The following is a 23,596-nucleotide window of genomic DNA, read 5'->3' as shown; positions in this document are numbered from 1 at the left end:
GGATCTTAAGTAAGTAACTCTAAGGGAAAGACACACACACTTTGGAAAATAAAACAAAATGCTGACTTTCTTAGGTGGCTTTGGTTTCTTTCACTAAGCTTTTTAGTAGCTAATGAATAGGCTGGTGGGTAGACTTGAGTTTTATCTGACCCTCCAATTAGAAAATGACCACCTTTCTGGGAAGAATGTGTAAGGATCTTTTGCCTAGTGATTTAAGAAATATTAGTCTCATAAGAGACCTCCAGCTTAGAAAGGTTTTCAGATAATCTGCTCTTGGGCAGTGTTCTCCCATGGGCTTCTGCAAACCTATGAAATGATAACATTCCAAAAACAGGACCCTGCCTCCTGGGAGCTTCTGACTAAATGAATTCTGCTCCATAGCAGGCCTCTGGTTTCATCTTACCTGAAGTGCAAAGGTAGTCTTATGGAGTGGAACTGGTAAGGCCCTTTGTAGCCAATTTGAGAATTCTGGTACTTCAGGTGTAGGGTAGCTAATTAAGAATATCCTTGTGTTTTTCTTCCCTCAGTTGGTAGAGATTTCATTCAGCTGAATTTGTACTTACCCGTGCTTTGGCTTCCCCTGCTCTCTGAATCAGTCAGGAATCAGCAAAACATAATGTATCTATAAACCTCAGTTTTGGTTTGGAGAACTAGAAAAAATTGAGGTCATACAGCAAGTTAGCAGCAGAGCCAGGATCAGAACCTGGGTTCTAGGACTCCTAGTTTTGTTTTCATTTTTTTAATCTTTTCCCATTCATCAACTTGAATTTGCATAGGGTCCTCTTGGCCCAGGTCTGTATTAGATAACTGACCCAGAAGGTCTCTGAACTGCTTTTCCATATGTACGTTTTTCATTACTTTCCATCCCTTCTTAAGACCCCACCCCCAACCAAGACAGGATTTTACCCAGTGAAAGTCTGGGTGGCCCTATCTCTGGGAGAACCTGGGAATAGTAAATGAAGAGTATTTTTCTTTAGTGCTTTTAACACAGACTTGTCAGTTTATGTGATGATGTCAAATAACAAACTGTGGGATAGCTATTCCAAGGGCATTATAGCCCAGGCATTGGGAATTTTGCAAATGAGCCCATTTCAAAGGCAAATACTGACCTGTAACGGGCTCTCCGCTGCTGTTCAGTTAGGCACCAAGAAGCAAGTAGACATTATCATCCTGACTTCTGTAAATGGGAAGATCAAGACAATCTATCTGGCAACTTGGTCAACACTCCGTGGAGGTTTTGTAACAAAGCTACTGGGAAGGCTGAGGCTGGAGAATCACTTGATTTCAGGAGCTCTAAGCTTGAAGTAGCCAACCTGTTCCTCCCTAAGTCTGGCATTGAAAGAGGGGTGGAGGTAGCTATGAGAAAAAGACTTTTTAAGGGAACAGGTCAGAGCTCCCATGCAGATCAGTAGTGGGATTGGCCTGTGAGTGGCCACTATATTTTGCCTTAAACAGATAGAGATCCAGTCTCTTAAAAAATGTTCTTTGTGATATAATAAAAACTAGCATTTATTTAGTGCTTTAAGATTTGTAAAATACTTGATTTATCTCCTTTAATAACTTTGTAAATTAGTTTATTTGTTTTCAGTCATGGCTGACTCTTTCTGAGCCCATTTGGGGTTTTCTTGGCAAAGATACTGGAGTAGAGATTGCCATTTCCTTCTCTGGCTTATTTTGCAGATGAGGAAACTGAGACAAACAGGGTTAAGTGACTTGCCCAAGGTCACCCCACTAGTAAGTGTCTGAGGCCAGATTTGAACTCATGAAGATGAGTCTTCAGTGTCCTATCCACTGTGCCACCTAGCTCCCCTAACTTTATAAATTATGAGGTCCTAAATAAGGGTAAGCTCTTACTGTCTTGGGTGATCATGCTGTTCTCACATAGAAAAAGATTGAGAAAAAAATTCCATGTATTTGAAAGACACTTCTAAACCGTTTGACTGTTTTGTTTTTTTCCTTAGTGAGATGGAACCAGATTCAGTGGTCTGTTTGTAGGAGAAGAGGCTGGGTGGGTGGTTTGAAGTTCTATCAGTCATGAACTAGAAAACAAACTCTCCCCTTTATTCACCTCTTAGCTATACTTATGCCTTTTCATGCCAGCTAAGGTCAGAGCCTCTTTTTCCTATCCCACCCCCCTTGAGTAATTATATGGTTTATTTTGTAACTGAATCCTTCAAAGTCAAATGTAAGCTGTCCTCCGGAGCTGCCATCCGTGCAGGTGGATAGGTCACAGGAAGTGTTCTCTAGAAAGCTATTACTCTAGATTTTTCACATTCTTGGCAGCAGAGAGGGCCACCCACGCCTCTGTATGGTCTGAATTTAGATCATTTCAGCAAATACTTATTGAATATCTATTATATGCCTGTTGGTTTTTTGGGGGGCAGGGGGTGGAGAACAGGGAGGGAGCTGGAACAAGGCTGAGGGAAGAAATTATGGGCATATACTTACAGTCTGTGGAAAATAAGAGAAAAACACAAGACTTGATAGAATAATTATTTTTTCCTTCAATATTCGCTATTTGTGGATGTTGTAAAAAGCATTTGATTTGGGACAATACCACAAAGACTTGATTGCTCAAGCAAAATGTGAGACTTGATGACATTGTAATCCCAGCTCCAGAAAGGAAGGCTGTAGGCTTATGTGAACTGGGTTCAGTCTTGGAGGCCTCTCAATAATAATTCTTCGACTTGGACTCCCCAGCCAGAATTTTCTCTTGAGAAAACTGGAATTCGGCCAACATATATGTCTCCAATAAAAAGCAGAGGCTGTAAGCTCCCACACAAGCACTCGGGTTAACAATACACTGAATAAAAATGACTTTATGTGAGAACAGAACATAAAGTACAAGACTCGCAGCAATACTCTAGGTAAGTCTCCTCCCTCCAATCAGCCTCTGCTCACCTTGGGGTTGAGCCCTAGCCCCCCCCCCAAAAAAAAAAGCATTTGGGTCCATTGAGGAGAGTAAAACCCTCTCTGTCCTTAGAGCCCCCACTCTCCAGGAACCTCAGACTCTAGACTTAACTAGAGGGTAAACCTTCCCAAGGAGGGGAAAGTCCTCAATAAAGAATGGGCCCCTTTTCTCCTTCACTTAGGCATCCATAAAACTTACAGTGTAGTAAAGGCGAGATCCAGGTTTGTTTCTCCACACTGTGTTTCTGTCCCTTGCTGTTCCTCTGCCTTACCTTCTCCTTGGCCCAGCAGCTCTTCCTACCCCTCCTTTCCACAAGACCTGGTCTGCAAATATCTCTATTTCTACTGCAGCTGCATTGCTGCCTGTGTCCTTTTCTACCACTGGAAACATTGGACAGCACCTGGGCCTGGAGTCAGGAAGACTAGGGTTCAAATCCAGCCTCAGATACTTCCAAGATGTGTGACCCTGGGCCGGTCACTTAACTTCTGTTTTCCTCAGTTTCCTCCTCTGTAAAATGGGGATCATAATAGCACCTGTTTCCCAGGGTTGTTGGGAAGATCTAAACGAGGTAACAATTATAGAGCTCTTAGCACAGTGCTTGGCACATAGTAGGTGTCATATAAATGTAATCTCTTATTTTGAAAATAATGATGATTACCTCCATTCCCCTGCTAGGGCTCCCGGCACTCATTTATTTCTTGTGCTCTAAGTCAGGATCCTTGAGATCTAATGTGACACTAGATTCTATCACCTGGACTTCTGACAATTCTCCCAGCCTCTCCAAGCCTTATTTTCCATGTCTTTTAAATGGGGATATTGAGGGAGGTTCATATTGGCAAACTTGTTAACTCGCTATGGTTGTAATACTACTGTACTCAGGGGCTCTAGAGGCCACAAAGAAGCTGCAGAAGACCTGGGCCTCTAGTAGCCTTTACCCTTTTGGTTCAGGGGTTTTGGATGTCATGGAACCCTTTGGCTGTCTGGTGAAGCCTATGGACCCAGACTCTTCTCAGAATAAGGATTTTTAATTCATAAAACAAGCATAGCATTGCACAATTATATTGAAATAGTTATAAAAATATATATTTTTTTAAATTCATGGACCCCAAATTAAGAACTCCTATGCTCTAAATGAATAGAAGACACATGTAATCATTAGGATTGATATAAATGTGCCTGATAGTAGGATATAAGCTGTCCTATGAAAATGTGGAAGATAAAACCATAAGACTCACAGATGGTCACAGTTTTTATCCATTTTCTGCTCTTTGTTATACTGAAATGTTTGTGTTTCTTGAGTATTGAAAAGTTAATGTTTGTTAGTGTTTAATGCTAAAACAAAAATTTTAATTTTAGAATAATACAGAAGGAGTTCTGACAAGAGTAAAGATCTACATGAGCTTTGAGTCCTAAAATGTTTGAGAGGAGAAAAGGATTTCTCAGTAAAGGTTTAGATACAAACTTAAGACATCAGAATTGTTACAATCATACCTAACATTTACATAATGTTTTAAAGGTTTACAAACCACTTGTTAAATACAATAATCCTGTGCTATTAAATACTATCAGTTTGGTTCACGTGTTGCAGATGGGAAACAGGCTCCTGTTAAGCCAGTTCATTACTGTAAGAGGCAGAATTCAAATCCATGTTTCCCTTGATTTCAAGTCCAGCATTCGTTTTTATTGTCCTTTTATTATTGGTTATAATGAGATTTCTGGAAAGCAAAGTAACTCATTTCCATAGTGATTTTTTTTATATAGCTTACAAAATACTTTCCCTTACAACAACCCTGTGAAGTAGGTGGTGTAAATAGCCTCATTTTATGGGGGAGGAAACAGCCTGAGGAACTACATGACTTACCCAAAGTCACATAGCTAGGCAGAATTGGGAGTCGGGACAAGTTCCCAGACCCCAAATTTAAGGCTTTTTCCACTAAGGCTGCCTTTAAGGACAGTTCCCCTGGGGTCTGGAAATATACTTAATTTCTGCCTCTGGGAGAACATCCAGAAGAAGATTTAATATCCCTGCTAGGACCAACGAGCATAACTTGGCCTGGTTCCAAACATTAGGTTTCTAATGCAAGGAAATACAGAGACATTTCCTGAAAAAGTAAACAGAGGACTTGTTGCTTATGTTTCCAATGGTTTGGGTCATTTACTATTGGTTAGAAGGAGGCTCTAGGTCATGGGCTTAGAGGCCCCTGTGTTTTCACACAACTTGAGTCGGTGGCCAAAGATGACCCCGAAGCCTTGTTAGCAGTTTCTCAGATGTCATTGATCCTATGAGAGTAGAGTTATGGGAGCTCCTGCCCTCTCTATCAGTAGCAGAGATTGAGAGGGAGGAAGGAAGTCATTTAGTGTGTCTATAGGATGGAATTAGGGGCATATGGGGTGTTCAAGGGGGACCAGCACCTCTGGTGTGTGGGTTTGCGGAGCCCTTTCCAGGGCTGCTCGTACACATTTGGTGTCTATCTGGCACTCAACTCTCCCCTGTGGCTCCAAGAAGCTGTGGCACGTGTGGCAGCCACACCCTGGCAGATGGGGTAACCGACAGGCTTCAAACCTGTTGGTGAGTTACCGAGTGTCGGGCCCAAGAATGAGAAGACTTTCCCCCTGGTGTAATGGGTGGATGAGAACAATTTGTTCCAGTGGCCATGAAGCAGGCATAGTGGAGTACTTAGAGCTTGGTTAGACATCAGACTCCAAGGTCATCCAATGCATCCTGGATGACTGGATGAGAGAGAGCGAGGCTGATGACCGTGCCACCCTGCCTCACTTAAGTACAGTTCTTGAGCAAGTCCAGATGTCACTCCATGTGGTCACTGATTCTCTTTGAAAATGAAGGATAAACAGCAATAATAACAGAATTGAATTAATTTAAGTGCCTGATAAGTAAAAGGTATTATGAGGCCAGTAATCTCTTGGAGTAACAATAGCAGTTTACAAAGGCCTTTTGAATTTTTACATTATAAAAAAATCAGGCAAGTATTATTTTGCTTTTGGGGGGATTTATATCCCCAGTATATGGCACATGACAGCTGGTTTTAAAATGCTTTATTTCTTTTCATCTTCTCAACACTATAAAATATACCAGACAAGTTCTTATCTCTCTTTCACCAGTGGAGAAATAAACAGAAGGGGGGAAGTGACTTGTACCCCCAACATAGATAGCAAGTGGTGGTGAAAAATCAAACCCAAGTCTGACTCTCAGGTCACTGCTCTTGACACTCCTGAGAATGCCTTCTCAAAGTTGTCCTAATCATTTCTTCTTTTTCTGTTTTTTAAGGGAGCTGGGAGACATAGGGATAAGGTGGAAAAAGAAAAGAGGGGTCATCAAGACATCATTTTTTTTTAATGTTGGGAAGAGACCAGTAGGAATGTCAGAAAGAAACCCAAAGGACAGTTTTGAAAGCTACAGGTTGAACTTACTATAGACTTTAAAAAGAACAATGAGCTGTACATAATAAAGACCTGTGGTTTCATATGCAATCCTCCTTTTCTGTTCTTTGTATATGCCTGCTTTATTTGGTGTTGAAATTTTTTTTAAAACATGCTCTGTAATGTGGAAATCGTGCCCTGGCAGAGATAACTCTTTACTGAGAACAAGTCTCCTCCCACCTTGCTTTATAGAAGTGTCATGCTGGGTGATGCAAGCCTACATGGGGCAGTGGGTACACAGTGTACCACAAGCTGCTCTAATGATGACAAGTCAGTTTTTCTTACCTTTAATCTGAAAGTTTCCACATTTTTGTTGCACATGCTCTTTCTTCACCCTCTTCCTACTTTTATTTCTAGCTCTTGTGCAAATGTCAAGTGTGACACAAAATTTAGAGCTGCATGGGAAGTTTAGTACTTTTTTATGATGATAGTGGCTTGCATTTTATACACAGACCTTTCACCTTAACCTGCTTTATCTTAAGCCTTAAAACAGCTATGTGATTGTAGGGACTATAGGCCTTACCATCCTCATTTGACAAATGAGGAAACTGAAGTTCAGAGAGTAGATTGTGAGCTTTTCAAGGGCAGAGACTATCTTTTGCCTTTTTTATGTATCCCTGGAGTTTAGCACAGTGCCTGGTACATGGTGGGCCCTTGATAAGTGTTTATTGAGTGACTGAGAGGTTAAGGGACTTGCTTGTGGTTACAGTAGTCATTGTGAACACAGGTTTTCCTGACTCCAATGCTCTGTACACCATGTCTCTTTGGAAGAGGGATTCAGAATGAAGGCCAAAGGATGAGAGGTCATCTTTAGTGTGAGGGTAGGCTTAAGGTTAACAGTTTTGATACAGAACTTTAGCATGTTATATAGCTCTAGCAGAATCACTTGGAATGACCAGGAATGCTGTGATTCCAGTATGTGATTGATCATCCCCTGTGTCTCGTGTTAACTCCAAAGTGCAAAGAACCCTGGGTATTCTTGGATATGTGTGTGTGTAGCTAGGACCTCTTGAAGAGTCTTCTTGGAGTCTGTGGGGTTGGGAGCGACCATCCTAGACTAGGAGTCAGAGGATTAGGTTTCCTAGGCCCTGGTGTTAATTTACTTTGTCTGTCCAGTAAACTCCTTAAAGACCAGAACTGTTTTCCTTTTTTTCTTTGTTTTTTTTTTGTCTTGAATTCCTCATATCAAGCACACAGCTTGGCATGGAGTAGTTGAATTCAATTTGACCATAAACAAATCACAGTACCTTTGTGCCCCATTTTCTTACCTGTGAGTATTCCTGCTGCTCTTGCCCAATTGTTGGGACTCTGAGGATCAAATGAACTCATGTAGGGAAAGCATTTTGTAAACAAACTTTAAAATGTTATATGGGGATTTGGGACATAATACTTTTAATTCTTGGAAACATTTGTCCAAAGGTTAAGAAAGAAAAATAAATTATTGGTGTTGCTCTCTAACCTGATTAACCTTCAGTAATAGAGCCAATCCTCCAATCCTAGGAAAAGGGAGTTGATGGACGGAACTGTGGAAATCAACATTCTAGGCACTGTTGTGATCTCACAGGCACCAGCCTTTCAAATATAGTTTTTTGGCCCTCTCAATCAATCAATAAACACATTTGTTAAGTACCTGCTTTGTGTCAGGCAGAGGCAACAGGATGGCTAAGTGGATAGAATGCTGGGCCTGGAGTCAGGAAGACCTGAGTTCAAATCCAGCTTAGAGATGTACTAGCTGTGTGACCATGGGTAAGTCATTTAACCTGTTTGCCTTAATCCATTGGGGAAGGAAATGGCAAACTACTCCAATATCTTTGCTAAGAAAGAAAACCCCATGGCCAGTATTGGTGCGCTACAGGATCATGAAGAGTCAGACATGACCAAACAACAGCAAATGTGCCAGGCACTGCCCTAAGTGCCGGTGATACAAAAAGAGGCACGCTCCTGAAGCTTATTATCTAGTGGGGCCTGGAACCCTCAGTTAGTGTACGGTGTCTGAGTAGAAGTTCTTATGCGGCTCGGTCTGTGGATGGAAACCGATTCTTAATTATCCAGCGCTTCTTGGTAAATCTTCAAGCAAATACATTAATCATTGTATTACTAGATTATGAGCCAAGGATTCTAGCGATGATGCCACAGGGCTGCCCAACAAATAAGTGTTGTTTTGTTGAATTTCTTTATTGTGCTGAGGCTCTCTGTCAGGTGATAATGACAGCAAGAACGTTTCCCGTCGTACTTAAGTGTTGACCTCATTTCAGTTTTGTAACCTCTCTGCGCTCATTTGGAAGCAAGGAAAAAACATTTTTAAAGTTGTGAAAGGGGGGGAGGGGTGGAGCTTAGTACTTAAGTTCAGAGCTACAAAGAACCAACTTCTCCCCCAGCAAGATGGTTTGATAGACCCTTCCATAGTCTGAGAATGAGTTTGGTAAAGTAGAAAGCACCCTGGCTCCTGAGTCAGAGGACCTGGGGGTGAAGAAATACTTATTAACGTTTCTTACAACGTGCCAAAAAATGTGTTCAGCTTTGGAGACACAAATACAAAAGCTTACATTTTGATTGGGAAGACAACGCACGAAGAGGAGTGGTGGCCAGGGAGAGGGGAATTTTGGTTCACAAAGTTACAGAGATGGTGAATGAAAACATAGGGGTTCATGGTTACAGAAGAGGGGAAAGTGGAGAATATACATCTATGACTGGGACCTTCCTGAAATAGTGGTCTAGTTGGGAGAAGCATCACCATTGGGGGTGGGAGGGGATGGGGGTGGTTGGGCAACACTTTGGTTGGATTATCTGGGGGGGATATGGCCAGAGAGTAGGGGATGAAGAAATCTGACCTCTGACACCTCTGCCTGTCTTACCAATGAGCGATGGACCTTCAGCAAATTCACCTCATTTTTGCGAGTCTTTCATTTGTAACTTTACAGGGATTTATATCAGTGATGTCAAACTGAAATACAAATGAATCCCTGTGGAGGCATATTGACTTAGAAAACCACAAATTAACATTGTCTTTGTTGTAGTGTATTTTTATTTATTTTGTTTAAATATTTCCCAGTTACATGAGCAGAGAGTTTGTCACCTGGTATAGTGTAACAGAGAGAACCTTGGATTTGGGAATTAGGAAACCTGAGTTTAAATCACTACCTATTAATTGGACTTATTGGTAGACTCTCCTATTAAATCAGTACCTATTAATTGGACTTATTGGTAGAATCTCCTATTAAATGGACTTAGTAGCACCTGTATTACCTCCCTCATTTGGTTGTTTCAAGGAAAATCCTCTTTACAGTGCTGCACCACTATTTATTTGTCTGCTGAACATCTTGAGCTGGAGGACCCATGGGCATGTCAAACTCAACATATCCAAAATGGAACTCATTATTTTTCTTTCTTCGCAAACCTTCCCCTCTTCCGACTCCCTTTCTCAGAGGGTACCACTGTCCATCCTCTCATTCACCTAGGTTTACTACCTCAGCGTCAGCCTTCACTCCTTGTTGCCATGACTGGAATGACCTGCTCTCTCACCTCCACTTAGTGGCCCTAGTTTTCTTCAAGATTCAACTCAAATTGGGGCAACTAGGTGGCACCGTGAGTAGAGCCCTGGAGTCAGGAGGACCTGAGTTCAACTCCAGCTTCAGACACTTGACACACTTACTGTGTGACCTTGGGCAAGTCACTTAACCCCAATTGCCCTGCCTTCCCCCCTACTAAAAAAAAAAGATTCAACTCCAATCTTATCTTCTGAGGAGGCCTTTGCGAGCCTGTCTCCTACTGCTAGTGGCCTCCTCTAAAATTACTCACTTACCATCTACTCTGTATATATCTTGAATGTTCTATTTTTACATGCTGTCTTCTCCTTTAGACTATGAGCTCTTTGGAAGTAATGCTTTTCTTTTTTTTCTTTTCTTTTTCCCCTCTTCCACATCTTTTCATAAATAGCTTCCTGACCTAAAGGTTACAGATTGAGAGCTTAAAGGAATCTTAAAGGTCATCTAGTCTAACCCCTTCATTTTATAGTTGAGGGGAACTGAGGCCCATGGAGTTTGTGACTTGCCCAAGGTCACACAGGTAGAAAGTGTGAGAGCCAACTCTTCTGATAACCAAATTGTATGATCTTTCCATTTTATACTGCGCTCTGGTATTTGACATCCACGTTTCATATTTGTCTCGCCTCCAATTTCACGAGTTTAGAAGAAAAAACAAGGTGAGAAGGGAGGGTTCTTCTATATGTCTGAGGACTGGAGGGCTGAGTCAATGAACGAAAAAATATTCACTAAGTATTACTAAGTGCAAAGCACTGTGCTTTGGGGATATATTTGAAGATCCAAATGTTATCCCTGCCCTTGATTACATTCCAATGGGGGAGCTAATGGAGGGCCAAGGAAGGGAGATAACAGCTGGGAAGTCCCAAAGATGTTGATGGAGGCACTAGGACAGTATTGATTGGCCCTTTCTTAGGCCCTGGTAATTAGTATTGATTGCATCAAAGTGCTTAGAGCTAAAGATGGAGGGAAAAGAGAATATCCATGTACCTAACCTTGACTGGGGGGGAAGAGGGGAATGTGAGGCATCCCAGCCTTCACTAATACTGGAACATATAGAGACAGCGCAGCTCACACACCTACATGCCCTTGTTCATTTTAGAGCCTGAAACAGAATTTTTAAGTCGGTTAGAATTCCCTTGTCTTCAGCTGCCATGCATGCACTTAAGGTTATCCCCTGGATACTTGGACACAGTAAAGAAAGAAGCTTTGGGATAGAAGTGGATGAGTTTTGTTTTTTAAAAAGAAAGGCCTACCACAATGGGCCCCACTTTCCACCTCTGAATACTCTTGAGCCTCAAAAATGCTGATTCCCTGAGCTGGGTAATATACAGGGTTATTATGATAGGATCATAGTCTAGCGGTGGAAGGGAACTCCCTCATTTTACAGGGAGGAAGCTGAGGTCAAGCAAAGGGAGTTCAGGTCATACATCCAGATATCTGCATTCCCAGGTTTTCATCCAGAATGAATGTTGTTCGTGTAAAAAGCCTGTCTTCTTTCCAAATCTCCTCTATTTACTCAGAAAACTTCTGCAGTTCATGAGGAAAACAAACAATTTATCCATTTATGGCAGCTATCCTGGGGGGGGGGTGGTGGTATCTAGAGATACTTTGGTTATGGGAACCAGGAAAAGAAGAGCTGAAAGAGACCAGTGTAATCAAAATATAAGAAGTGGAAGAGAGAAATGATTTGGAGTTTGGCCCAGCGTAGGGAACTTTTAGGCCTCTGGTGGTCACTATAGCGTTATTCAACAGGAACATTTTGATTGTTAAAGGAGAGATTTCTATTGGGTCTTGTACAACAACTGCTTATTATAGATTTTTAAAGCTCAGAAAGGATTATCTGGTGCTGGGGTTCTCAAATTTTTTATCTCAGAATCCCTTTATGCTCTTAAAAAATTGTTGAGGACACCAGAAGGTGTTTTATTTGTGTGGGTTATATCTGTTAATATTTGCCATATTCAAAATTAAAACTAATAAATATTTTAAAATATTTATTGATTTAATAACAATAAACCAATTATTTGCTAACAACATTTTTTAATGAAAAATAACTAAATATTGGCATTAATGGTATTGTTTTAGCATATTTTTGCAAATCTCTCTAATGTCATCTGGGTATTGTGATATGTTGTTTTAGTTGAAGTATTTTAAGAAATTTCAGCCTCACAAAAATGTGTAGTTGGACAAGGAATTGGCAAATATCATATTATGAAAATAGTTTTGTCCTTGAGGATTCCCTGAAAGGGAGTCTACCCCCACACCCAACCCTTCCTGTCTCAGGATGACACTTTGAGAACCACTGATCTAATTCATGCCCTCATTGTACACATGAATTACAGAAAAGACCTCCAAAGTCATCAAGGTGAGACCGCATAGGAATCTCCTTCAAGACATTTAGTCTTCACTAAAGACCTCTAGTGATGGGGAGTCCAATCAATAAAAATTTATTAAACATCTGCTATATGCCAGACATTTTGGTAGATGCCGGAGATTCAAAGATAAAATGGAAAATGTCCCTGCCGTCAAGCCTGCCCTCTATTGAGGAGACAGGGACATTTATACAAGATAATTGGGGAGGGAAGAGGGGCTTAGTCACTGGGAGAGGCCTCACGTAGGTCAGGGCTGTCCAAAACTCGGCCTGCAGTGAGATTTCTATGACCGCCTGCTAGCATAGCAATTTACATAAATGCTTTAGCAGAGCTGTCACTAAAATGGCAGATCAAAATGTATTATCTATTGTTTCAGTAAAAACCTAAGGTTGGACAGCCCTGATGTAGGTGGTGGTTCAGCCGAGTTTTAAAGGAGACTGGGGATTCAAGTGAGGAAGAAATGACACTGTTTCATTTTTGGTCCCATCATCTAGCACAGCACTAGGTGCGCAGACACATAGATGCTGAAGAAATGCTTGTTGGTTGATTGCAGATTTGGGAAACATTGGGGGGGGCCATCTTGGTCAATCCATTTCTTCTGTCTGACTCTTCACGACCCCATTTGGGGTTTTCTTGTTAAAGATACTGAGTGCTTTTCTGTTTCCTCCTCCATTGTTGGTCCATAGAGTGCATGAATATAAGCCTGGAAAACTACGTTGTAAAAGGCTTCCAGTACTCAATAGAGGAGTTTATCATTGATCCTAGTGGTAATAAGGTGCCACTGGAGTAGAGGAGTCACTTGGTCAGACCCAGGGGTGGGGAACCTGTGGCCTCGAGGCCCTTCAGTATGGCCTTTTCACTGAGTCCAAGTTTTACAGAACAAATCCTTTTATTAAGGGGATTTGTTCTGTGAAGTTTGGATTCAGTTCAAAGGGCCTCACTTGAGGACCTAGAGAGCCGCATGTGGTCTCGAGGCCACAAGTCCCCCACCCCTGGTCAGAGAATTGATGTAGGTAGACCCGTTAGGAGTGTATTGCATTACTCTCTAGGTCCTGCATTAGGGTGGTAGTTGTGAGAGGAGACAGATGCCATAGATATTGTGGTTATAGAAATGACAAAATTTAGCAGCTGATTGGCTAAGTAGGCAAGGATAATTACAAAGTTGTGAAAATGGTGGTACCCTTGACAGAAATAGGGATGTCTTTGGGAGGAAAATGATTTTTTTTTTTGGTCACGTTGAGTTTAAGATACCCTATAAGGTATCCTGTATGAACAAAGAGCTGGTGAGGTGGGGCAAGAGCTCAGGAGGTAATCCAGGGCTTTATGCATAGATTTGAAAAGTCATCATTGAGTGAGAAAAATATAGTCAAATAAGAGAAGGACCAGGACTGAGCTTTAAGGTACGCTTACAATTTGGGAACTTGTTGTGACTCCAGCAAAAGAGACTAAGAAGGAGCATTCGGAAATGTAGGAGAACTACATGAGTAGTGACACCCAGACCCCCAAAGAAAGAGAACCTGGGGGAGAGGGTGGTCACCAGTGTCATATGCTTCAAAGATTTCCAGAATGAGGGCTAAGGAAAAGCCATCAGAATAGGTCGTTAGAGATAATAGCTAACTGGAGAAAGCAGTGTCAGCAAGTAAGATTGGAAGCCAGGTTGCAGGGAGCTGAAGAGTGAGAGGAAGTAAAGGAAGGCAAGCAATTTTTTCTAATAGTTTGACCGAGGAAGGCAGAAAAGACATAATACGATGTCTCATATTATGAGGGGATGCTAGGATCTGGAAAGGATTAGCTTGAGAGGGCATGCTAAGAATTATTTTTTAAGGATGGGAGGAAGCCTGATCATGTTTAGGCCACCGAGAAAGTATCATAGATAGGGAGAAATTGAAGATTAGAGAGGGAGTAGGGATGTGAGTTAGTGGCCTAGTGAATAAAAATAAGGGGATATATGCCACAGGTAATTGTTGAGATAAAAATGACAAGGTTTGTCAAGCATTTGGATAGATGGAGATCACCCAATGGGGTGAGGCAGAGTGAGGAGTAAACGATAATTTCAAAGTTGTGATTGATTGGGGATTAGAAGGATGGTAGTATGCTGAAGAGAAGATGGATGAAGGGGTGTGTGTGTCTGTGTGTGCATGTGTCTGCGTCTGTGTGTGTATGTGTATGTTAGCCTTGGCAAGTAAAAGAGCTCCTACCTCTTCATTAAAGAATGTAGCCAAAAAAAAAAACCAAGAATTTGAGATGTAGAGAAGAGGCAAATGGCCTCAATTTTATCAGAAAAGTATGAGGCAATGTCCTTAGCTGAAGGTGGGACAGGATATTGTGAGAGGCTTGAGGTTTGGAACAGCCTCTTTGGGGAGAGAGATAGAAAATTGACTAGGAGGGTGCTTCATCCCTTGAAGGCCAAGTTGAAGATTAGATAACATAAACTTGTAATGGATACAGTCAACATGGTGTCCTAACTTCTTCCAGTAGATCTATCCAAAGGTAATAACCTGATAGATCTGATTCTTAGCAAGTTTTCTCTTAATCAGGCTGAAATCTGATTCACCTTCTACCCACCTTGACTCTTACACTCCTGTGTGTCAGAAGTTAAAATAGATTAAAGTTAAATAGATTAAAATAGAGATTAAGAAAAAGTCATGCTTTCATTTTACTGGGAGGATCAATAGAAATACAAATAAGTATAATACATGAGATGGAAGTGATGGCGGCATTGAGTGGGGGACAAAAGGGATGCCTGGATTTCATGCTCTAGGAAAATTTGAGGATGCAGAAAACTCTTTGAGCTTGAATACAGAAGGCTTTATAGAGGAAGTGGTCCCTGAGCCCTGAAGGAAGGTAAGATATTTGAAAGGCAGAAATGAAGAAGGGATTCCATTCCAGGTGTGTAGAGTACAGCCCTAATTTGCTGGTAGTCTAAGTTTGAATCCAGAGAGTTCAAACAGGGTAATGTGCAATGAGACCACACAAGTAGGTTTTGGCCAGATTGTATAGAGCCTTGGAATACCAAGCTAAGGTCTTTGTATTGTTTTTACCCAGGGGAGTCTTTGATAATTTTTTCATGTGAACGTGGCCTGGCCAATGCCTTATAGGAAGATTTTTTTTTTTGCCAGTTGTGTGAAGGATAGATTATAGAAGGGAGAGATTGACTACCAGTTAGTAGGCTATTATAATAGACCTAATAAGGGGCAGCTTGGTGATGTAGTGAGTAGAGCACCAGCCCTGGAGTCAGGAGGACCTGAGTTCAAATCCAGCCTCAGACACTTGACACATTTACTAGCTATGTGACCTTGGGCAAGTCACTTAACCCCAATTGCTCTGCCTTCCCCCCTCCAAAAAAACCCCCAAATAATAAGACCTAATAAGAGGTTATGAGGTCTTGACCTTAGGACAGTAACTGAATAGAAAGTTAGGAACAGATTGGAAAAGATGTTATGGAAGTAAAAAAGACAGGATGTGATCATTGATCGTTTCATGGAGAATGAGTAAGAAGGGAAGAATCAAAAATCACTCCTAAAGTTTTGAGTCTGGGTCACTGGGAGAGGAGCTGTTTTGGAAATGTTACATTCCAGATGGTAGAGATGTTCAGCAGGCTGTTGAAGTTACAAGTCAGGAAGGTATTCAAGAGAGAATTTAGAGCTAGACAAATAAATCTGGGAATCATCTTTGTAGGAAACATGATCGAACCTATGTAAGTGGCCAACATCCTAAGGAGGGGCAGAGTAGAGAGAAAATCCACCCAACCACCCTGAAGGATAAATAGAGGAGGTGATTCCTTCTCAGTGAAAGGGAGAAGATAACCGAGGCCCAGAAGTTAAGTGACTTGTCTAAGTCACTTATGGTATGGGACAAAATTCCAAAGCAGGCACTCTGATGCTCTGTGTGATCCTTCTTGTACTGCACCAGCCTCTTTATCTAATAATCCCATTTCAAGTTTCCTATCAATATATGGGTTCCAAAATGTCTTTCTATGGAGATTAAACTTATCTGTGAGATAGCTAAATAAATTGTTAACCTGAGAACCTCTGGGCCTTCCCATTTGCCTGTCGTGGCACCCTTAGGACTTCTTGCCTTTCCTTCCTCAGCCTTGCAGCAGTCTGAGTGTTTTATGTTGTTTCCTCCAATTAGGACATGAGCCTCTTGAACAGAGATTGTCTTAATTTTATTATTTGTGTTCCCAGAGCTTAGCACAGTGCTTTGCCTTTAGTGAGCTCTTAATAAATGCTTTTTCGTTCATTTATATGTAAAACGGTTCATATGGAGAGCCAGGTGCAGAAGTTTTCCTGCAGGAGGTGGGAGTTCATCCCTTTCTGAAGGTATCTGTGACTAAGTTGCCCAAGAAATCTTAGCAGTAGAAAAGACCATTGAGACCCAGCTTGTGGGCAGAGGTCATTTCAGAAGTGTGTCCAAAATTTAATCAGATGCAATGAAGAAATCCGTTTTAACCAGCACAGGGAATAGGAAATCTATGAGTCTCTGTTAGTGCCCCACTCCCTCCAGTAACCTCCCTCCCACCTTTGACCCTGAGGGCCTCTGTGTAAGCCTTTTCGGGGGGAAGCTCTGCTTGGTCACTTTGTTCTTCTCTGGTTACTACATTTGCTGGTAGCTGACTGCTAAATGCCCTTCTAATCCTAGTAATTGCTTTGAGGGCCAACTGAGTTGAGGAACTATCCTATTGTCTCTCAAATCCAGGCTGCTTTGAAAAAAAAATATTTTTGAATTGAGACAGTCTTCAAAGAAACTTGGTTTAGAAGTCCAGGAATACTTGAAAGGCCCAAACTCTAGAGAGCAAAGGCCTCTGTGACTTTTTGTCCTGGCTAGGGCCTGGAAACCCAACCCTGCCAAATGGACCTTAGGGCAGATTTTAAACCTGAATGAAGCCCAGAAACTTGGTTTTAAAATACTTCAATAAAATAGCATTTCAATAGAATTGGTTTCCTTTGTAATCCTATGTGTTTTATTTTATGCATTTGAAATCCTCATTCTGAGTTGATTCTTAGCTTGCTTCACCAAACTGCCAAGGGGAGGAGTATCCATGACACACAAAAAAGTTAAGAACCCCCTCAACCTTTACAGCATGTGAGGTTGAAGTCAAGAAGCCAGAGTTGACCTATCAATAACCAAAATGGTATCTTCTTTTTTTCTTTTTCTGATGACCCAACTTGTTTTCCCTTTTGGATAAATAAATATATAGCCCTCTACAGAAAAGACAACATGGTATTGTGAAAAGAACACTAAATGAATATTGAATCAGAAGACCTGAGCTCCAGCCCAGCTTACCAGTTGTATGGCTTTGGTGAAGTCATAGAGCCTCCCAGGATTGTTTCTTCATTTGTAAGATGGGAAGGAGGGGTGTAGGACTCTCCCATATCCCTCCTGTTAACATTCTGACTCTGAGTAAGCTCTGATGAGGACAGGTAACCATCCCTGGACTGGTGCCTCTCTTTCCCACTGGAAACAGAGTTTCATAGTTTTTGTAATGGTGTCTGTAGATTGGAGTTGAAAGGACAGATTTTTATTCAAGATTTAAGTAGGCTCTTCAGTTTCTACAGACATTGAGTGCCTAACATGTGCAGCACGCTGTGCTAGGTAGGTAAAAATAGAAGGCAAGGACTATTTTTAATTTTGTCACTGTAAACCAGTGCCTAATGCTTAATAAATTTGAAAGTGTGTTGAATTCACTTGCTACATACAATCTTCTGATTTCATGAAGCTTACAATCTAGCAGGGTATAAATATATTTACATATCTTTCTTGATACATAAAAACATTCTAGTCTGTTGCTATTATAAGGGAGACTTTGTATAGTTTCAATGAATTATCTTCAAACCTTTATCATAATGCTTAATTGCCATGAGTCACAGGTTACAGGGGGTCAGCCACAGTCCTACTGTATATGTGTACAAAGATCCCTTCTTACCAACAACAAAAATAAGCTTACTTGTTAAAGTTAGGTGCTGGAGGAGATTAAAAAAAATGAGTAGGTAAGACATGCTCTCAGCCCGTATAGAGTCAATAAATTAGTCAGTGAGTATTTATTAAGTGATTGCTACATGCTGGGCAAGTACCGGAGCTACAAAGCTACAAAGAAAACGAAAAAAAATATTTCTGTCTTCCACTGAGAAGGGGACTGGGGATCATGTATGTACATATATTTTATATTTTTTATACATACACACACACACACACACATATGTATGGGGCAGCTAGATGGCACAGTGGATAGAGTGCCCAGCCTGAAGTCAATTAAGACTCAGTTCTTCCTGAGTCTGTCTGCTGTACCACCTAGCTACCCCAGAGGCCCAGAAAAGTTAAGTGACTTGCCCAAGATCATACAACCAGTAGGTAGTAGAGTGAGAGTTCCAACCTAGCTCCTCCCAATTCCAAATCCAGCACTCCATCCACTACACCAAGCTGTTCCATAAAAGGAAATTGATTTGCCAGAGATCACGTAATGGCAGCTAGAACTGGAACCTGGCTCTCCCTCTCCCAACACCTAGGCCAGAGTGATGGCTTGGTTTGGAAGATAATCGATTTATAACCTGGCACAGTGGCCTGTATGATACAAAATTCTTCCCCTAATCCTTTCCCATATTCGTCCTCTTTTCCCTCTCCTAGGACAGATTTTTGCCTTTCTCTCAAAAAATGGATTATTTTCCCCAAACCAATATTTTTGGTGGGAGTGGGTAGGAGTGTTAGATTTGAAGCACTGGATTAGATTGTGAGCTTCTTGAGGGCAAAACTGTCTTTGCATAGTGCTAGGATGGAGGGGGGTGGTGTGGTTGAGTGGAATGGTTTACAAATGAAGAAGGCTAGGCAATATGCCCAGGGTTCTCCAGCTAGTCAGTAGCAAAGCTAGGAGTCAGGCCAGGTCCTTTCACTACAAAATCCAGGCCTAAACCCAAATACTCTTACAATTTCTGATGCATTGAAAAGAGGCTTTGGAGGCTGAGGACCTGGGTTGGAATCCCAGTTCTTCTACTTATCCACTTGGGTGACCTTGGACTTAAGCTGGATCTTAATTCTTTCATCTGTGAAATAAAGGTGTTATACTAGATGAACTGTTAACATTTCTTCCAGTTCCAAAGCTATGACCTGTTTGACTCTAAATCTACCTTAGTCATTTAACTACCTCCATGCCACCTCCTGCTACCACAGATAAGAAATTTACTATAATAAGCAGAAAGTCTTTGTTGGTCCTAGTTGTTCATCATTCATTCATAAAACATCAGCTTGCCGGATGTTCCCTGTGAACAGGCAGCAAATTAAACTTTGGGTGCTTTCAATAAACACCCCAGGATTCTCATCTTCTCCCCTCTCATTGTTCCACCAGGAGCTGAAGCTGCCAGTCTACAAAGCCCAATCCCCACTCCTTGAGAGCCGAAGGTATTTTGTTGACTTGGTTTCTGTCCTCAGCAACCACTGCAAGATCTGCCCCACAGCCAGACACCTGGCTGTCTACCTGCTGGACCTCTTCATGGATCGATACAGTGTGACTGCAAAGCAGCTGCATATCGTGGCCATCGCCTGTCTTTTGCTGGCAAGTAAGTGGAAACCTCTCTCTTCTGTTCTTTCCCATTGTCCTTCTCCCTGGGGCTTGGGGGAAGGGGGGGAAGGGGAATGGATGTCAATACTTCCTCTCCTCACTTCACTCTATCCCTCTCTCTCTCTCCCTCACATACTTAATCACCAATATTCAGGCCCCTTGAATGACTTTATAAAGTAATTGATTGGAGAGGATTGTATACCATAGTCACTTGGGCCCAGAGTAGGGGGAGAATGGGAACATTAGCTAGAGTACTTGGAGTGGGGAGGAACCTTTGGTCTCTTCTTAAACATCTTTAAGAACTCACTGATTACCTACCACGAACGTTACCATGTAACAGAGGCATGGTCCCTGGTGGAGTTTACACTTTTCCAAAAATATTACTAGAAATATGGGGCATCTTTGAACATCTGGGCAACTGGGTGACACAGTGGATAGAGCACCGGACCTGGAGTTAAGAAGACCTCAGTTCAGATTTACCCTTAGATACTTACTGGCTAGGCAAGTCACTTAACTCTGGTTGCCTCAGTTTCCTCACCTGGCAAATGAGCCGGAGAAGGAAATTGCAAACCACTCCAGTATCTTTGCCAAAAAACCTCAAATGGGGTCACAAACAGTGGGACACAACTGAAATGACTGAACAAACAAACAAATATAGTATAAGGACAGGAGTCCATCCCACTAGGATGGTTGGTGAGCCCTTTCTTGAAAGAGATGGGTTCTGCACATCTGTTTATGATACCATTTCTTTAGTCTTCAGCCCTCCGTCTTTGACATAGAGAAATTTCTAGACAGCAGTCTTGTTTGCTAGACAGAGCAAATTGGAGAGGATCTAGACTTAGGCAAATAGAGCTGCATTATGTGTTTCTAAACCAAAAAGCAGCTAACTCTCCTCACTCTTCCCCTCCCCCTCCTGTCCTTCCCGTTCATAGGAAGAAATGAGCCTGGCCTCCTTGCCTGTGTCTTAATCAGTAAAAGCCAGGGTGCACCACCTGGACCATGCAGCAGCTGTCAGTCTGAGCAGCTCTTCGTCGCCATCATTGGGGGCTGAATCAGAATAGTGTTTTCAGGGGGTGGGACAGAGTTAAGTTTCAGCAGGGCTACATGAGCCTTCCCTCTGAGCATCTGTTTGTGAAGCTAAGGGGGGAGTATGTTGCTACTGTGGCTGAGTAAAGGGGGAGGGGAAAGGGAGGAAAGGAGTAGGGGGAGATGCTTCAGACTGAAAGGAAGACAGAGTATGCATACGTGGCTGAAGGCTGGAGCCAGCCTGAGGCAGGAGAAATTGACATGGCGGGGGGGGGCACCTGCCATATGCTGCCATTGCCCAGGGAAAGAAAAGTTTCCATGACAGCCCTGAAATCCTATTCATGCCTTTTCCCTTCTGCCTCCCCAGACTGTCTTGCTCCCACATGGATCTGCAGGCTATCAACTAGGAAGTTTTGAGCTCAGCTTCCCTTTTATTTTTTTCAGGAAGACATTGTGTTTTTTGGCTTCAGGTACTTCCCATCCCACCAAGGGCTGTCAGATCATGATCCTTTATAGAGGCATCCTTTAGCTAGTCTGGCCATGAAAGGCACCTTTTAAATCTCTTTTCTCCCAGAAGTCCACCATAAAGGATAGGAAGAAAGCCTCTTGGCATAGCAGGTCCTCAGGAGTGAATCCTGCGGAAATTCAGGAAAACACTGACAAACAATAAATAGCTGGTTTGCCTCCCTCTAGACTCTAGCCTTGGGTCTCAAGGTGGAGGCATCCAGTAGAATCAGACCTACAGGAAACTTAGGAGATCTAGAACACATTAATTTTACACATAATGATGAATGACATCAGAAATTTATATAGCCTTTATAATGCTTGCAAATAGGCTTTACAGATTTTGTGTCATTTAATTCTCCCTACAAGGTATGAATTAAATATTACGAGTAGTACTGTCCTCATTGTACAGGTGAGGAGGCCAGATAAGGAAGTGACTTACCTGATAATGCACATCTAGGTAATGGCAAAATTAGGATAAGTTCTGAATGATGTTGTGGGAAAGTTAATTGAGTGCTGGACTTTAGTCAGATAGACTGGATTCAGTCCCTTTTCAGACACCTTCCAGGTATGTGATCTGGTCACAATCTCTCTGGGCTTCATTTTTTCTCATCTGTAAAATGAGAGGGTTGGACTCAACCTCTAAGGTCCCTTTTAAATCTAAATCTGTGGTCCTGTGATTAGAACCCAGGTCTCCTAAATTCCAGGTCATTGTTTTTTCCACTCTGCCACATGACTCTTACTTCCTTGTTCCTCTGGCGCCTTTCCTAGCTGTGTTGTTGTTCATTCATTTTAGTCATGCCCATCTCTTCATGACCCCATTTAGGGTATTCTTGGCAAAGATAACTGGAGTGGTTTGCTATTTCCTTCTCCAGCTCATTTTACAGATGAGGAAACTGAGGCAAACAGGGTTAAGTGACTTGCCCAAGATCACAGAGCTAGTAAGTGTCTGAGGTCTGATTTGAACGCAGGAAGATGGGTCTTCCTGACTCCAAGCCCAGCACTCTGTCCACTGAGACACCTAGCTTCCCTTCCTAGCTATACCCCTCCCTTAGACAAACTTTCTGCATTGGGTTTGCCAAAAGTAGGGAAATACTGTTCCTAGAAAGTAGCCAAGGGTTACAAGGCCAAGTCAGAAATTAACACAGGGCAGAAATCTAGAGCTGAGCTACTCTTAGAGATTCTGGATGTAGAATCAGAAGGGACCTTAGAGATGATCATCCAACACCCAGCCCCCCACCCCTCTATCCCTCCTTTACAGATGAAGAGCCTGAGGTCCAGAGAACAAGAAACTCACCCAGTATCATGCAGCTAATGCAGAATTGGAACCCAAGTCTTGCCAACTCTATGTATTACGCTACACTACTGCAATACTCTAAAATGGCCCTACTTCTAGACCATGATAAATGGAACCCAGTGTGGTTCTTTAGTATGTGGGGTTATATTGCCATGTGGAAACAGTAGAAAGGCATTCTTGACTTCTGCACCAAATGATGGGTGGCTTCAGTGGACTTGGGCACATGTTCCAGGGGTAGAGAGGTGGAGCTTCCCCATCTACCTTTCAGCAAATGATTTTGTCCTTGGAAATTTTAAAAGGTCTTACTCCTCACTTGCTTGTGGTTTCACATAAGCCTGATAGCTAAGTAGATCCTCCCCTTTTCCTTAAAATTTGATGGGTAGAAAACCTGTCTCCTAAATGCAGCTGGTAAGATAAATGTGTGTCCCCCACCCCTATATCCCTTTCTTTGGTCTCAGGGAAGTTTCTGCTTTTCCATTATGTCTTTGGATAAGTTGGATTCATGTGTCACCTTATTTTGACTTGAAGGGGCACGAGGGGGAAGAACTGGGGGTGGTGGTGAGCTCTCAAACAGAATAACAGTGTTAATATCCCCTCAATTAGGAGATCTTCAGGGACAGAGATTCCTATAAAAGTTACTGCCTGTCTGACTGGTATGTCAGTGTCTCTAAAGCCTCCAGGGGCAGCCTATCTTCCTCTCCCAATAAACTTCCCTCTCTCCTTCTTCCCTCCCCCTTCCTCACCTTGATTGCTGTGGGAGGCCTGGCTTGAGACCTAAAGGACTTGAAAGCAAGCTTAATCCCTTTCTGGTGGATAGGAATGAACTAATGGGTTGTTCTCAGTCAGATTATGGTAGCTTTCCTTGAAGGGATGATGGTGAACTATGGGAACAATGTCGGTTGTTTCTGGGGCTGTAATTGTTGGAGGTTGATAAAAGCTGCCCTAGGTCCTTTGTCC

The 23,596-nt window shown here is 42.1% G+C and overlaps 1 protein-coding gene across 1 annotated transcript in view; it reads left to right on the top strand.

Annotated features, from left to right (window-relative positions):
* The window catches only part of CCNJL (cyclin J like), a 51,189-nt gene that overhangs the window by 9,378 nt on the left and 18,215 nt on the right, over positions 1-23,596 (top strand). Inside the window, exon 3 of the mRNA XM_036753020.1 lies at positions 19,600-19,810. Within this exon, the coding sequence (XP_036608915.1) occupies positions 19,600-19,810 (211 nt within the window). The remainder of the gene's footprint in view (positions 1-19,599; positions 19,811-23,596) is intronic.

This window comes from Trichosurus vulpecula, chromosome 3 (genome assembly GCF_011100635.1).
Source record: "Trichosurus vulpecula isolate mTriVul1 chromosome 3, mTriVul1.pri, whole genome shotgun sequence".
In the NCBI taxonomy this organism is placed as follows: domain Eukaryota; kingdom Metazoa; phylum Chordata; class Mammalia; order Diprotodontia; family Phalangeridae; genus Trichosurus; species Trichosurus vulpecula.
Note: the sequence above shows the minus strand (reverse complement) of the source record. Positions and strands in the feature narration are given on the sequence as shown.